This window comes from Magallana gigas, chromosome 8 (genome assembly GCF_963853765.1).
Source record: "Magallana gigas chromosome 8, xbMagGiga1.1, whole genome shotgun sequence".
In the NCBI taxonomy this organism is placed as follows: domain Eukaryota; kingdom Metazoa; phylum Mollusca; class Bivalvia; order Ostreida; family Ostreidae; genus Magallana; species Magallana gigas.
The window spans coordinates 19,111,073-19,128,036 of NC_088860.1; the positions used below are offsets into that span (position 1 = coordinate 19,111,073).

General features: G+C 34.8%; 1 protein-coding gene across 4 annotated transcripts in view; it reads left to right on the forward strand.

Moving 5' to 3' along the window:
- The window catches only part of LOC105332900 (slit homolog 2 protein), a 40,361-nt gene that overhangs the window by 1,979 nt on the left and 21,418 nt on the right, over positions 1–16,964 (forward strand). For 2 of the 4 annotated variants that reach the window (XM_020069173.3, XM_011435634.4), the window contains exons 3-5: positions 483–554; positions 2,089–2,160; positions 16,841–16,912. In XM_020069173.3, coding sequence (XP_019924732.3) covers positions 483–554; positions 2,089–2,160; positions 16,841–16,912 — 216 coding nt within the window. Of the gene's footprint in view, positions 1–482; positions 555–1,349; positions 1,536–2,088; positions 2,161–16,840; positions 16,913–16,964 lie in introns of those variants that run through there. The other 2 variants (XM_011435636.4, XM_011435635.4) reach the window with 2 other exon arrangements.

Sequence of the window (16,964 nt, forward strand, 5' to 3'; positions counted from 1 at the left end):
TTGAATTATAGGATCCCCAGGGATATAACAAGCAGAAAGAGCTGTCTCTTTTCCCACACATACTTATGTCTTTTTCTTCGTCTCAGCACTCGAATGTGTGCCCATGAATCCATAACATTTATTGCACACTGCAATATGCAAACAGCGTTTACACCTACGTAAAACAAAACTTCTAAATTACGATCGTACATATAAAACATTCTATTAGGGATTGTTTTTCAAAAGGTTTTCCTTTTGGTCGAAATAGGAAAAAAAATCTTTCCAACTTTGAAATTCAATATTAAAAAGAAAACGACTAGATTTTATCGCCCCATAGTAAGGCATATTTAAACTTGTGCGAAAAAAATGTCCTCCGATATGTAAGAATGTTGCAAAATTTGCGAATGTACACAATTTGCCACCCAAAATGCTTGAACTCGTATGGTATAGTATATCAAATATCGGCTCGAATTACACGCAGCCCAAATGGTTTTTTGTTTCAGACAATTGCTAGAAAACAAGATAGACACAATCGAGCAGGGAGCTTTTCGGGATCTTGACCAAATGGAAAGATTGTAAGTAGATTGTATACAGCTGTGTGGACAATTCAGATCTTATAGCTGTATAGGAAACGAGAGAATACCGCTATTTGAAGCTTTTTTGTGGTGTGCAATGGCTGATAGACATAAAAGAATAAAATTGCAGGGCGGGGTGATTTTTCAAATTTAAAATATGAGAGATTATGGAATATGCACGTGAGGAACTGTTAAAATGATTTTTATCACCGAAGCTTTTCAAAAAAAAACTTGTCGTCAATCAGCACATGATTAGGTTGACTTACGGTATAAGACTGCGTTATATGTAATTTGCCCGTGATTTACGAACGGATAGCTATACGCTTACGACTTTTCCGTTATCTCCCACTGTTATGTTACATGTAAATGATTTGTTTCTTTTTTGATTCTCAAGTTTCGCTTGTTTGTGACTATTATCTAAATAGGGCAGTGGCTTATCATGGGTCTCGCCCCATTATCACCCGATGACATCGACCCCTGTGGCCAGTATTAGACATTATGAGTAGACTTCTGGGCGACTTTCGGGTTTTCGTTTGTTCCCAAAACCCGCGGGGCTCAAGAAATTTACTTACGAAGTCTATCAAAGATTATCCTTAGATCAATTATGCCCAATTATCAGTTAGTATTGTCACGGGTAGTTTATACTGTGATAAATTTATCCCTCAGGAATCATCACAAAAGTGATGACAGATTTATTACCATTTGCAGAAAATATACTTTCTCATACGGGAACCGCAAGTTTGGACGGGGGAGAGTCTAATTTTAATTACACCGGAAGATATATTATTGGCAGAAGAGCGGGAAAACAGTACAAGTTCCAAACAACACGAACGTCGTCTTAAACTGAAAAAGACATAAAAATGCTTATCATTTTAAATGATACACAGTGTCCAGCTATATTGGATGCGGAGAAGGAATCTTTTTGCCTTCTGCATTCCCAGGCCCCTTATCAAATTACTCATTACCATGATTACAGACCTGGTTGGGCAATTTATTGTGAAAGTTTGAATTCAGAGTATCAATGAATATGTCAAGACCAAATTTCGTTATATATGTTTACAAATAAGTATTTGATTGAATATTAATGTTAATATTCTCTTAGATTTTAACCGTTGGTAAACAAGGTAAAGATGTCTTCTAGCCTAAATGAAAGGGAAATTTAATAGCCAGTTTTAAATGATCTTAAATGAACTCTTTATGATTGATACGAATTTTAATCGGTTAATGTTACAGAACTGAATAAAATATTGAAAGATTATGTTTCTTGGTTTGCAACCAAGTCTTGCAATTGTTTGAAAATATGGTTTGGTGTACTGTTGGTAAAAATGCTTTACCTTTGCATGCTTACCTGTTATAATAACTTTCAGCTATAAACATGATCAAGAATTTACATGTGTATTGTACTATTTTACTGATTGTGTTAATTAAAAATAAAACTTAAATGGGTTACTTTAAACATTTTTGATCATTTGAAACAATTGAATTTCAAATCTTATATTGAGTATTATTACACATTTCAATCTGTGTTTTGTAGGAGGATAGACAGAAATGAACTCGCCGAGCTTCCAGACAATTTGTTTGCTTCAATGACAAAGCTTCAAAGATTGTAAGTACAAACTGTATTTTAATGGATCATGTATGTATAGGCTTGATGCACAAGTGATAAGAAAGGAAGGAATGAAAAAGAGCTGGCATGAATTTTAAACCTAATTTTAGAGTTAGATGATTAGAGAGATAATTACGCTCAGGAGGAGAGAGACACAAAAAGAAATATATTTAGAATTGCCGTTAGTTTAATAAGTTCCTGAAAACTTTTGCCGAGTTTTTGTGTATGTTGGGTTTGAAATACTGGTCTTCAGTTTTTTGGTGCAAAGTTCGGGGATCTGTTGTTGGAAGTATACCTGTGGGAAAATGTCCTTCTTTGAAAAATTTCTTCAAACTTTCATGGATATTTTCTCACAAGTATTTAAGGGTGCTCTATTTATGTATGTTACATTTGCAACTTCTTCCTCCTTTTCATTTATTCAGGTGTTTTGGCTTTGAGATTTTCTTTGCAACATACCCTTTTGAAATGAATTTAAGGGGGTTTGAATTTAAGGTTTGAAAAAAGAAAATCCCTTATTCATAATCAAGATCATGGACATGAATATTGATTTCTCATATTATGCTGGAAAAAGTTTTCAGTTTTTGAATTCAAGTTACACTTTTAAAGTGATATATTTCAGTTTGATAACAGCTTATAGTCTTTTTATTTGCAAACCTGAAGAGGAGGAAATATATTAAAAACAGCAATTTTGATTAAGAAGTGGATCTCTGCAGTTCTTGAAATCTTTACATCAAGTCAGAATTTAACAATGGTTCTTTTATTCATTTTTGCAAAACATTCTCTTTTTTTGCTGTTTAAAAAAGACATGATGGTAAAATTATTGCGTTTATGTCCTGTTTTCATTTCTTTTGGAGTAAAATATATAACTTTCCCTTAGAAAGTTGTCAAGGTGTTTAGGATGTTTGTTCTTCTAGTGAGAAAAAGAGAAAGAGTGTTATAAAAACATTAACACCACCAAGTGTTGGTATGAAGATTATACTTCACCTTAAAGCATTCTATCAAATTAGGATAATGTAAAAGATTTCGTAATAGAAAAATAAAGTCATTAATTGTGAAGGAGCATGGGCAGGGAGGTGTGAATTTAGCAGTTCTGACTCTCTGCAAATAAACTTAAGTCTTTAGAAAGCATTAATGCAAGACTCTGTTTGGAGATTGAAACAAGGGGTTTTTAACAAGAAAAAAAAAACAAGCAAGTAAAATCATGTGAATCTTGTAGTTTTTACCACTAAGAAATCATTAAATTTTGCTTGAGATATTGCTTTTCTATGTACACAACAGTTGCATGTCATCTTTTTTCCTGATCTTTTATTTCTATCATATTTGAATAAGAAGGACATTTTAATTTCAATATATGTAGATAAATCAATACACATTTTACTAGATCAAAGAAAGCCTTTCCCTTTTATATTGTTACAATGACTTGTCACTTAAATTTTTATTTTTAGATTTTATGACTACTGAAGAAGGATAGTTTGAACAAAAGTTTCATATCCATTTAGGATCCGATTAATGTTGAATTTATGGCATAATGGTCATAGAAACTTAAATTCCAGACTTTGGTGTTGCTACAAAGATAACAAAATATTTTTTCATTAATAACATTTAAGTTGGAATTTTTTTCCACCAAGAATTGGAATCTTTTTTGATTTGACTTATCAGAATTTTGTTTACTCTTTAAGTATACCAAGACAGCCATAGAATCTGAATTAAAAACTTGGAGATGCGTTGTGGTTGGTTTTTGAGGAGAGCCTTTATTCTTTTCGAGGAGAGCCTCTGTTCTATCATCTCTTTTATTTGGTTCTCGATTGTTGTGGTTTTCTTTTGCATAAAACAGCAATAAATTATTTATTGGGTTTACTTCAAGTTATCACGTTATGGTGGATTGTTGCTTCAAATGTTTGTACTACATGTAAATGATTTTTGAAAGTTTTTACTAATTTTTTTCTTCAAAAAATCTTGCTTTGCTTTCTTGGAAATCCTACAGAAGAAGCAAAGCAAAAGTTTCTCAGACTCTCAGACAAATCATACCAAACAGAAATTTGATACACGAGAATTTGTTAAATTTGCAATATATACTGGAATTATAACAGTGACATGTATTAATCTAAGTGTTTTATCTTATTTGTGCATGTGACACTTAAGTAAATAAGACTAGAATGAGCTATATGCCTTTATTGGCTACACTTCTAGACACTTGTTAAAATCCAGATGCCTTCATTGAGTTGTTTGCTGTGAAAACAGTGGGCCATTTCACAGGTCCGCATGGACCATCAACCCATATCTCTGTCATTAATGTCATTCGTTTTATTCTTGAATTCTTTTAGCTCCTTTTCCCCCCATTGTTTCTTTTAATATCTAGGATCTTTAGACTACGAAATAAACATTGTCATTAATGTCACATGAACGGAAAGAGTGAAACATAGATAAACACTTTTTTAAACACATTTTTATCAAGAGTTTTACTGTGTCTGATGGAAAGAACACACAGCGATGTTGAGTAAAAATTTTAAAACCGCTTTAAAACTGTTTGATGATTAGAGTATTGACAAAGCCCCTGGTGCATGTTCATAATGGCTATTGTGAAGGCAATATTAAAATAAATAATTTGTATTAGAACCAAGGAAAATGAGCTGGATAAATTATGAAACACTATATAGGTAATTTGTTATAGAAGTAGTTGTGCATTATGACCAGTGTTTGAAGCTGAATTGTTGGAATACCTTATTGTCTCTATGTTGTAAATTATGCCAAGGCATGTACTTGTTTTCAATGCCACTGTTGGATTATTCATGGAAGATTAAATCTCTATTGAGTATGTTGTAAACCCCCACATATATAGAGAGATTGAAGTTCAATAATAAATTATTAGGTCACTAATATGTCTGATCATATACAGCAGTATATATATCATTGCCATTGTGGGGAGTAATGGAATATAAATGTTTTGCTAGACCCTATACCATGGGGGTAGAGCAATGATGTAAGAAGCAGTAGCATTTGGCATAGCTTTTTGGTGCCAGGATTCTAATTGTCTGGGGGTAGTCCACTTCAGTTTTCACACATGCACACCAGGTTTATGACAGAAGATAACTAGCAAAAAAGATCGGTGTTGAGACCAATTTCGTCATAGATCGCTACTAGACAGGTCAATCTTTGAGAAGAAAGAGCTAGGGGATCCTGCTTTAAAACCCTGGTTTGAGGTTTTAAAAAATATTAAGTATGTTTGGGTTTTTGATGTCAAAAATGCAATTTCATGCATTTTGTTTTTATGTTGCCTTTATGTCGCTGTCTTAATGGATTGTTGTGCTAAGTCACTCTGATAAGTGCTCATAGTCGGAGCATGTTTATGAAGTCAGAACACTTATTATAACTTAAAAAAAACTGCTGCTGTTTTAATATACATCCTGAAACAAAACAGGATTGGAGAGATATGATAATTTCCTTACTAAGCTTCTATTTTTACATTGATTGATACAAAATATTATGAGAATTTTATTGTACTTTATCCTTAAAAAAGTTTTGAACTGCAGATTTGCCAATTGATTGTTAAAAAAAAAAAAAATTCCCCGTCTTCAGAAAACGGGGAGTAATTTGTACATTTTTTGTGCCGTGGATGTAAGGGAAGCATTGCTGCCTTGTCATTCATGAAATTATCCATGTAATGCTATCGTGGCCACATTTGGTATAATGAAATATGCTTCCTTTGATTCTTTCTACCTTGACATAATTGTCACTCTATGCTTGGCTTGAATCTGTTCTGTGTGTGTTTTGGTGCAGAAATATCCCCCCTGGATGAAAGATGTGTGAAGAAAAGAAACATTTTTTTCTTGTAGCCGCTGTAGAAGTACTGAGTTGTTACAATTTTTGCCCAGAGCCCCTGTAGGTTGAGAGAAGAGAAAGGTTATTACATAGTTGTTGGTCTGATGTATGATGTACATTTAAAGTGCTGACATCTTTGAAATGATGTGTGTGAAGTTGTGTCATGTAGCAAATTTACCTGCATAAAGAAAAAGTCAGTTTGGATGAGTGCACATTTCAGAGAACTATAAAACACACGAAAAAAGGAAAAATATTTCTTTCATATTGTTGATATCTAGCAATCCAAGTGATTATGTAAATGAAAGCACTTAGTAATCTTAAATTGAATATAAAACCTACAGCTTGATGAAATATTTTCTTTTCATTCATACTTTTATCCATTTCTGTTTGTGTACCTAAGAGCATTTAGTTCATATCAAAGTGTTATTATTGCATTAGTTCATACAAATTTGGTCTTAAATCTTAATGGTGAATTTATTTAGATATTCAAAATGAAAAAGAATTAAGGTATGCTTTTAATGCAAGTAAAAACAATATAGAAAAACTGAGCGCTAAATTTTGTTGCACTCTGTGTAGGACTTAGATTTCAATCTATGTACAATGATCAGTGCAAATATTGTCTTGTAAAGAAATTATATGATGTGGAAGAGCAAATGTATGAAAGAGAGAGGGGGAACTTAACTTTGATTTCACTGATAAACACTCTCTTCAATGTGTTTCCCATCAAATTTCCCCTCAATGAACTGACCATCTGACTCCAGGATTAACATCTTTACAGAAATGTTTACACCCTGTCATATTTATTAATATTACCTTGCAGCATGCTATCCTTCATCTTAGAAATTATAAAACAGCTCTAGACTATTAGGATAGATGTTGATGAATAATAAATTTTTTCTCAAAGATAATTCTTTGATGATACTGTAAAAATATACCGGTACTTATACCTGGTTTAGAGAGAGAGAGAAAGAAAGAGAGAACTGCAAAAAACTGTCTTCTTGGAATGCATCATGTACATGCTTTAGAATTTGTTTAGAGAAATTCTTACATTTACTCTATGTTGTTAAGTTCCCCTGCCCCTTTGTTTGACAGTTAGGTTTAAAATTCCCCATTCGGTGAAACACTGCCTCGGTATTTGGGCAACGTAATCAGTGATAGGAGGGGAATGTATTACATCAGCTAATTAAAACGAGGATCACAGGTAGACGAGGTGTTCAATCAAATAGGCATGAGGTGCATCATGACACAACATTTAGCATGTCATTGTGATGGGGCAATACCCTGTCTCTTTTTGAAGTGAAAACACTGTAAATCAAGGGGGAGATAATCCCTGCAGATAGGAGACAGATGGATAAAGCTTCACTGGGGAAAATTATGGACTTATGAGTTCAAGAAATTGAGGGCCCGAGCAGTCTCCCACCGAGACAAATTCAATGAACACAGATTTGGTTCACGTAGAGCTATAGTGCTTTGTTAAGAGACTGTTATTTTATCAGTCTAATAGGTCTTTCCCCATGGGAGCAGGGAGTCCTGTTTGGTGGTTAAAGGTTTAGTTTTATCGGGGCATGTGTTCGGCGTATCATCAGATATTCCTGGCCAATTTTGTCCCCTGCAAGTGATATCTTCATTTATATCATTGGAGGCGCGAACACTTCAGAAATTCCATTTAAAAAACTTGGCTATGTGTGCATTCTGCTTCCCTTGCAAATACCACTATATATATTTGTCTCCTAGACTTATTAAATGGGAATTTTATATCTGAAATAACTTGTAGGGGGTAATGGGAGAATAAAACATCAAGAACAGTACAACTACATTATTGTTTCAATTTTTTTAAGAGCAGATATAATACAAAGGATTTTTTTTGCTAAATTTCTCTTTGTAATGACAGATTTACATGTAGGCTTGTTATGTCTATGTAAATATTTGTAAATAGAATACCTAATTAATTTATAATTGCAAAGAAAAGCAAAAAAAATCCTGAGGAGACCACCCAAATGGCCAGAAGTATGGGCCTGTCTGTGTCGTGTTAAGTATGACAACATGGACAGTGTTTTAGTTTGACAAAAAAGAAAGACATGTTAATTAGCATAATCTACATATACAGTTCAAAGACAAAGCACACTTCAGCGTTTGTTGTATCCCTCAAGGTCAGGTGTGAGGGTCGTTAAGATGTGACCACTCATTAATTAATGATAGGGGGATAACCGCTACAGTTGTCTGACAACACACAACTTTTTTCTTTAGCAATGCAGTAACTCCTTTGGATTTGAGATTCATAGGACAGCTTATAATTTTACACTTGTTCACTCAAATGAACTTGAAAAGAGAGGGGGGAAACCACTTTGGAGTATTGTGTGAATTAAGAATAACTTTTCAATATATTATTTGACGACTTAAAGAATGGGTACAGAAATGCATTTTGACAGTTAGGATTTGCATTTGTGTATTGTGTAACAAAAGACACACCCTCGGGATTAGGGACATCAAAGTGTATACTGTGGTATATTATTTATTCCCCATCTGGTTTGACTTTACTGGGTATTGAATTTTCTGATTATTGATCATCCCTCAATAGCATTGCTTTCGTAATAAAACCCTCTGTGTTGTATTATGTTTTTCCCCTTTACAATCAACCGCTGTATTGTGAGTACTCTATGCTAGCCTTGTTGTTATGGGGTATCAAATCCTTCCTGTATACCACAAAGATAATGAGGTATAATCTGATAGGGTTTGGCCGTGTTTCTTTCCTCCGATCTGATATTCCTCATTTTACCTTAAGCTCTCTGGTGCCTGACCACACAAAACAAGATCATTTTCCTTCCTGCTGTTTCTTCTAGTTTTCCTTTTCATGGCTCCACTGCAAAATCCCCTCCCATAGCAGACTACATCTGTGTTTCATCTATTGTTTTGACCTTTGGCTTGCGAGGTCAGCTCAGGTCAGGGAGGTGCCATCAAATTTGGCAAGGGATCATTATTAATACATCACACTTCAGACAGTAGTTGGCCTGTATGGCAAGAAATTGGTCACCAGTTTCTATCCAGAATGGAGTCGAGAGGAGAAAATTGGAGAAAATGTCCTTGGGGCTCGTGGGTTTGACCTTTCATTCACTGATTTTCATTAAGATAATGGAGATTCTTTATCATCTATCAGAAAAATGGCCCTGGATATCTTAGAATCCAACTTTTCTTTCCTGTGTAATAGCACTGCTTATCACAGAGACCTTCATAGTGTGAAAATGCTTCCAGTTACTGGCCTGCACTACAAGGTGGCAAGGTGCATTACAAGGTGGCAAGGTCTAAAGAATTTAGCAACAAATACTGTCTCCTATTGGGTTGATTTTTTTTTTTGGATTGATAAGTATCATTTTAAGTGAATTCTGGCTAATTTATGATAGAATGTTCATTACCGGTACTTTGAACCTAAGGCCCTTCTTTAATCAAATTTCCACACAGATAATTAAAATTGTAGACAATCAGTGCATGACCTTATCTAAGAAAAATAACACTTGAAATTGTACTCAGTTCTAATCAATAATTGACACTAGATAATAATTCAATTAACTGGATCCTCTTAAGAATGTTAATCCAGTGACTGAACCATATAATTTCTTAATCTATCATCCATTATTGAACTCCCCTTCCCCCCACGATGTACATCTAGCCTAAGAGTGTTTCTTATCTCAATGGTTATGCAGCAAATCTTCCCAAGAATGCTCAAGTGCTATCTCCCCCCTGAGTTACATGTACTCTGTTAGAGGCAGGCCGGTCCTTGGTTTCATGTGAACAGCTACAGTGTAAAGAGGAGATTTGCTGCGGTCACCCCATGATAGTGGATCACAATACTTGTGTTTTCTCAGTAGTTTCTGAAGTGGACTGTTGTTATTTTATCCTTTTGACAAGGCCCCACTTGTGTTGTTGAACTCTTCCTATACCTCTAATCAGTCTTGTTATATATTCATGGAAAAGGTTTCCTGTAGTTAGTTTCTTTCAGTGTACTTCAATGTTTCTTTGACTCTCTTGTTGATGTAAATAGAAACATCTCATCTTGAATATCAGCTCGCAAGAACTCTTTGTGAAATCAAGGTTCCTGCCTCAAGAATACTTATCTTTGCCAATAATGCTTTCAAATGATAACCTTTCATTGATGGGAAAATGAAATGAATGATTTTTTTTTTCATACAAGTCCAAGAAACCAAAGAGAGATAGGATTGTTTGAATGTATGATTTTTAAAAAAATTCTTTCTTTTGTGGTTGAAACCAACTTATGAGTCAGATTGCATTAATTGTGGTTGAAAGGAGCATTATTCCTCTCAATGTGTATTACACATATATTTCTACAGACAGTACAATTTCCATCGTTTTGTGTTACCGTAATTACAGGTTTAGGGTGGTTTAGATAGGAAGATAAACACCTTCTGAGATTATCAAAAACATGAATGCTCACATATTCATTTGCTTATCTTCTGTAAATTTTGAAAGATATTCAAAGTGACTTCAGAAATTAGTGAAGAATAAAAGTAGACTTAGCGCCTTGCGAATAGGCCTGTAATTATACGTGGAGTCTTGTCGTATATATAATCCTTGCAGTGCTGTTCTGAGATTGTACATCATTATGTAGGGAGTCAGGTTCCCAAATTTGTATAAATTTGAGACCCTATTTAGAGCATAATTTGAGACCAATGAATTAGGATGAAAGGTGTTGAATAACTGTGTAATAAAATTAACCTTGTCACTGATAAAGATGACACTGACAAAATGTGCAGTCTACATGTCTTTCTTTCCATGCTAGGAATTCAGTCAGAGTTGTAAATACATTGTGCGTGTATATTACCCGGTATATTGGATAAGGCAATACCCGAGCTCTGAAACCTGTGAAATGTCAATTGAATGACATTTCTCTGGCACTTGAGGGAATTTACAATTATTTTTGATATTTTATTTCTAAGATTTGATATTGTGTAATGCCGGTGATGCAGTTTTGATGGCAGAGTACAAAAAGGTCTTTAATTCATATTGGTTAAAAATAAAGCATCTCATGCATAACATCTAGAACCTAAATCAGAGATTTTTTAACATATAGACCACCTGTGATGAAACAACTGTTTTTGAATAAACAATTAGTGGTTTGATTGTCTACATTAAATGCTTTAATGATAACACATGCTTTTTTATAGTGTAAACTCTCATTGCTCAAAAGTTCATGTTATCTTGCGTGATTGTCGCAGTCAAACCACACAAGAAAGTTGCACCTATTGTACACCTCTAGGTGCATGTGCATCATATGTCGTCCTGACCCTGGTGAAAGGTTTTTAAGAAAACTAGGATCATATGAGGTAAAAAGGAAAAGTAATGATTCAATTTCAAACAAATTTTTCAGTGATGTAAATCTTGGTTTTCTTTGTCGGTGATTGACATTACAACAATGAAGTGAATTGCCTTTTGGGGCTAGTCTTTTGAGAACATAAACATCTAGATTCTGTTTGCCTAAATGAAGTGTTAAACTCCCTGGAGGTCCATGATATCAGAAAATGAATTGCAGTGTTTAACTTTACATTTTAATCAGGTGGTAATAATAGTATATAATGGCAGGACGACCTAACGCGAATGCGTGTTAAACAGTCACTCACTGAGAGGAGTAATCGGGAGACAAACTTTGAATCTATGTGTTGTTTAAAGTGCTCCATACCTCCCTTGAATTTCTATTGTGTAGAAGAGATGAGGTAATCAGGAAAGAGAAAAGAGCAAATATTAGAGGAAACTGACGTCCCATCTGATCTCTTTGTCACAATTAACAGGGGTTTACCCAGACAAACGTTGACAGTTTTTTCTCCGTGTCGCACCTTTGCATTACGCGTCTCCGTGGGGTACTGATTGTGTGGCGTAAGTCTTGCAGGGACAATGATGAGAATGATAACTTTGTGAAAGAAACCCAGAAGACTGGATTTATTTGATAGGGGGAAAGTGGGTCAAATAAAGCACCTGCAAATCTTTTTTAATTAGCTCCCCTCTCTTAATATCTCCTCTTGTTTAAAGTTCCTGAAGAATTCAATCTCTGGATTATCAAACTCTTTTTTGTACTTTTTGTCTTTGTTTTGCTTTTTTGTTGTAATCTCCCCAAGTATAGTATTTCTAACTGCACTTAACAAGGTGCTGGAATTCCGTTGTATGCATTTAATACACTTGTAAATATTCAGGCAACATGCTGACTGAGTTGTTCTACAATTGAATGCCAGTAGTCCCTGATTCATTATCCCAGCCATCAGCAGTTAATGATGGTCCTGACAGCACACTGAATGAGACTCCTTGTGTTGAAGAGCAAGTTTGAGTCCCACCCATGGTGTAATCCCAGAGTGACCCTCCCCTCAGGCCAAGCCATCAGCAGTTTTCAGATATCTGACACTATTGTCCACCTTATCAATGAATGATCTGCTAGGGCTATTTATATGTACTGCTTTAGTTTTTCTAAGCATCGTTCAAGTGGTACATAGGGCATAAAACTGACCATTTGTCAAAACATACCATTTCTCAGGTTTTCAATAAAAAAGGTTACAAAAATTTAAATCCTTAAAAATCTTTTTTTTTTTTCATTTTTTGAAAATTGAATTGAAGGGTGACCTTAAATCTAATGATAAAAATTGAAGTTGACTTATATTTTGATAGATGACTCCATAAGATGAAATGAATGCATGTTTTTGTCACTTGCATTAAACTTTGGCTATATCACTAACAGCTGCTCCTGAATAGGTCTTTTTCTCATCTTTTAGGAATGCTTTCTAAGGATATTGTGACAGTCTGTGTTGGTGGAAATTAGTCTGAACTTTGACAGAAGTCTTGTTTTGTGTCAATCCTCAAACCACATCTTTCTTATTTGGGAACATGCTTGTATCCGATTTAATCCCTTAATTATATGCACTGACATGGGGGATTTTTAGATTTTTTGTCATTTATCTGTCAAATGTCCTGTAGAATGTGGTTAGAAGGCGACAGAGCTGGTATGCTAGCGTCCATGTGTTTGTGGATGGTTGAATCGGAGATGTATCATTTGCTTCATTATCTGTGTACTGAACCTATAACCACTCCACACCAGCCAATGTGGAGGAATTGCTTGGATTCTTTACATTAATGGGGGAAAAGAGATATCGGGTTCTGATTTGTCCTTTCAATGACTTTGTCCACATTTTTAAGGAAGGGTTATTTATGGCAATCAGATCTTTCATTACTTTGACACAGTGTTGGTTTAATTGCCATTCAAGGAGCGTCTATCTTACCTCCCTCCATCTACTTATGTTTGTGTATGTAAAGAAAAGAAATGAAAAGGAAAGAAACCTGTAACATCCCCCTAACAACCCTTCAGGATTTTGGGTTCACCTGCTTTAGCGACCCCATGTATCTGATTAATAGCTGGGGTCGGATTTGGCGAGGGTGAGCTTGTAAAAAGCCGATTCTCGAACTTCCACCCCGTGATTTATGGAGTTGGGAAGAATAACACAGGGGCTGCTCAATCTGTTAGATGTGTCTTTAATGCATGTAATGTTGTATCATATCATCATAATGGCCGTCACCATAAAGCTATCTGAACTGTGGTTGGTGGAAACACGATTACCGGGCATTTGTACTTGGGTGACCAATTCACATTAATCATGACACTAATGGTTTTTAACACCTATCAGAAGCCATTTCTCCCGTAAGACCATCTTCTTTTTACATGCATTGCCAGACACTTAGAACATTCTCTTTTTTTCTGCCGGTAAACATGACCCAGTCGGAAGATTAAACATGATTAGTATAGAAATGATGAGCCATGTTAGGCTACCCCTGCCTAATCTCTTCAACTATTTCATATAAAGTTGATTTTTTTCTTGAAAATGTTCATTTCATTCATTTCAACACCTTCACGTGTCTGCTTGGCTTTTTCATTCATGACTTGGATTTAATGCATGTGGTGACAATAAGAAATTGTATGACAGTGCATACATTTCCAGAATTTACTTAATGTATAAAATCACCAATTTCTGTAGGTGTAAATCCATGTCGCATAAAACTAGGGTCAGCTAGTGTGTGGGGCTTGTATAACTGTGGAGTAGTAGTAGATAGTGGTTGAGTTTTATTAATGAGTGTTTGACATTTGTACCCTTACCATATGCTGAAAATCGGTAGATGACAAACTGCTCCCTTAAAATACAAGATTAATTTCATTGCTTTACCACCTAAATCGTTTGTAAATTGATTTAAATCTATTGCTTATCACCTCAAGCTGCAGAGTTACATGCAAAGCTCTGCATTATTTGCCATTTAGGTCTGCTACTTTGATTTTAAGAATTTAAAAAATGGGGGTTTTAAAAAACTAAATCTAAATAGTAAATGTCCCACTTCATAAAGATTTCCTTTATTATGAGTAGATTAATTGCAAGGATGAAATGTGTCGGGGCATTTTAGCTGGTAGCTGTTATGCATTCCATGTAGATGTTAGCAAGTCAGTTGACATTTCTATTCATGTCCACTGACTCGAAAAACTTGGGAGGCTCGCCAGAGACTCATCACTGGAGAATGCAAAAGGTCCTCTCTCCAATGTCAGACAAAAAAGAAACAGCCATCAAAACCTTTTTCACACAGAACCCGAGGAAATGCCCTTGTGTGTGCGATAATACGTTTTTCTTTAATGGAAGTTAACTATGCAGAAAACAATTGCTTGCTATCAGAAAGACCTGCTTTGTTAATTGAGGTATAATCTGATGAAGGGCTTGTTAGATTATGGATGATAACCATCAGACTAAACTATGCTCCCTGTATGGGTTCTCAGTGGTCATCTAATTTTGGCAATGCTGATGCTCTCAGACAGGCAGAAAAAGACTTCCGCCCAGTTGAAGATCTATTGTCACTTGAAGGTAATTGAAATGAAAAATAAAAGTACTGCTAGTCTGAACACAGAGACCACAGTGTGCTTATTAAGTCAGTTGATCAGAGATGAGATGTTACGGAGATAACCAATTGACACTCTCCATTCATTAAATCAGCAGAGATTTGTGAATGAAGACCCTTACACCCTACTCATTTCGTGGGGTGAATCCTTTGGTTACCGATCATATCAAAATACACTGAATGGTTGGAACACTTGTTCAAACACTTTGCTCATTAGTAATTACCTTGTTCACTATATCAGGTGCTGCATTAACTTTAATTTACGAGTAGAGGGGGTAACTTTATATCACAATGTTGCAAACACATGTGCAGTGGAGAATTTCGACTTGGGAGTCAAATGTGAAAATCAAAGTTGTAATAGTGAAAGGTTATCAGTGGTGGTTGCACAATCTGATGATCATTGGATTTTATCAGATAGTTACTTTTTAAATTAAAGATGTTGGATGTAGATTTATTTGGTAAATTCAAATAAAACCCACAACATTAGACCGTCTACACATGTACTTGGTCGGCACTGTTTAAATTTTGATATATTGAGGATTTGAAACATATTAAAATGATATGATAAAAATGAATAAAAATAAGATTTATTAGGGCTCCCAGTAGAATTCTATGTGATTTGACTTGCGGTTGATGACAGCTTGACAACTTTTTTTGGAATGGATAAAGATTTATAAGGGGCTAAAATAGTTTGTTGTTAGCCAGATCATTGAGGTATTGCAGTGTTTTAGTGTTGATAGGGTCTTGTACGTGGGCTGTTTAGGAATCCATCCAAGTTTGGAAAATATTTCCTGTCTTGATGAATAATATTCAGATTTATATGCAAATGACCATATAGATGTTTAACACGAGATGTGTACGTATGGCGTATATAGAAATAGTTTTAGCGATTGCTTGACCAGAGATTGAACTTGGATAGATTCTGGAGAAGGCCATGTATCTACCCTCAAAACAAACACAAGCAAACTCATTATAAAACGGGAAACAGAGAAAAATTGAGATTTTATGATAAATATAAGATAGGCTTTAACAGGGACCGCCTTTCATCTTGTCAAGTAGAAATTCATTGGTGTAGTGATTCTCTTGTGAAGTAGGGGCATTTCTTTCCGAGGAATGGTTGTAGCTATGATACTGGGCACCACTGAAAGCACCTTGCCTTAGCCAAGTGTTCCCTCTGTTTACTTGCTGATTGCAGTTCGATGAACACGTCTCCAAATAAGACATTTATTTTCATTTGATTTGTCTTTTTAAAGACCAAATAAGCACCTCCAGAGCCGTTTATCTTTGGAATCAACCCTGCTAGAAAGTTTATGTCAGGTTTTTGCTTTAATGTATTGGAAAAATTGAAAAAGTTTTAAAATACCCATTTGATTTGTTTGACTAGAAATCAGAAATATCTCGAGACATCAGAATGCGAAATATTTCAGTCCCCAAGAAATAGGTTTGGATCTATGCTTATTCAGAACAATAAGGTCATATACCATAAAATAAAAAGTTTTAATGGGAAAAAATTACCAATATGAAACACCTGTGTGTTTTGATTACCTGAGTTTTTAAAATCTGATATTTTTGTGTTTTGGGGCAGTACAGGTGTATTTGGATGGGACACCATTAAAAAGTTCAAAAGATACATTAGTGCATGAAAATGTATTCTATTTACTTAGGTCAAATGTTACAGATGCGGTAGTTTATTTATTTTTGGGGCAACTGAAAAAATTTGCCACAATGTAGTTACAGTTAATATTTTATGTAAAAACTACAGGTGCAGACAGACAAACAAACAAGTTGATTGTTTTTAGTTAAAATCCAGAAAACAATGATTTTATTTTGAAATGCACAATTTTAACATGATAATGTCTGATAATATATCAACCCATATTAAATGGTCAGAATGATGATTTTCAGCTGTGTTTAATGTTGATTTCACTCTGTTTTGTAGAGATCTGAGTTACAATAAACTAAAGGTGATCGGAAAAAAGACCCTGACAGGATCCACAGTGCTACGGAATCTGTAAGTACCTTATCTCATTGTTTTATGTTATTTGTAGATACAATGTCTTCCC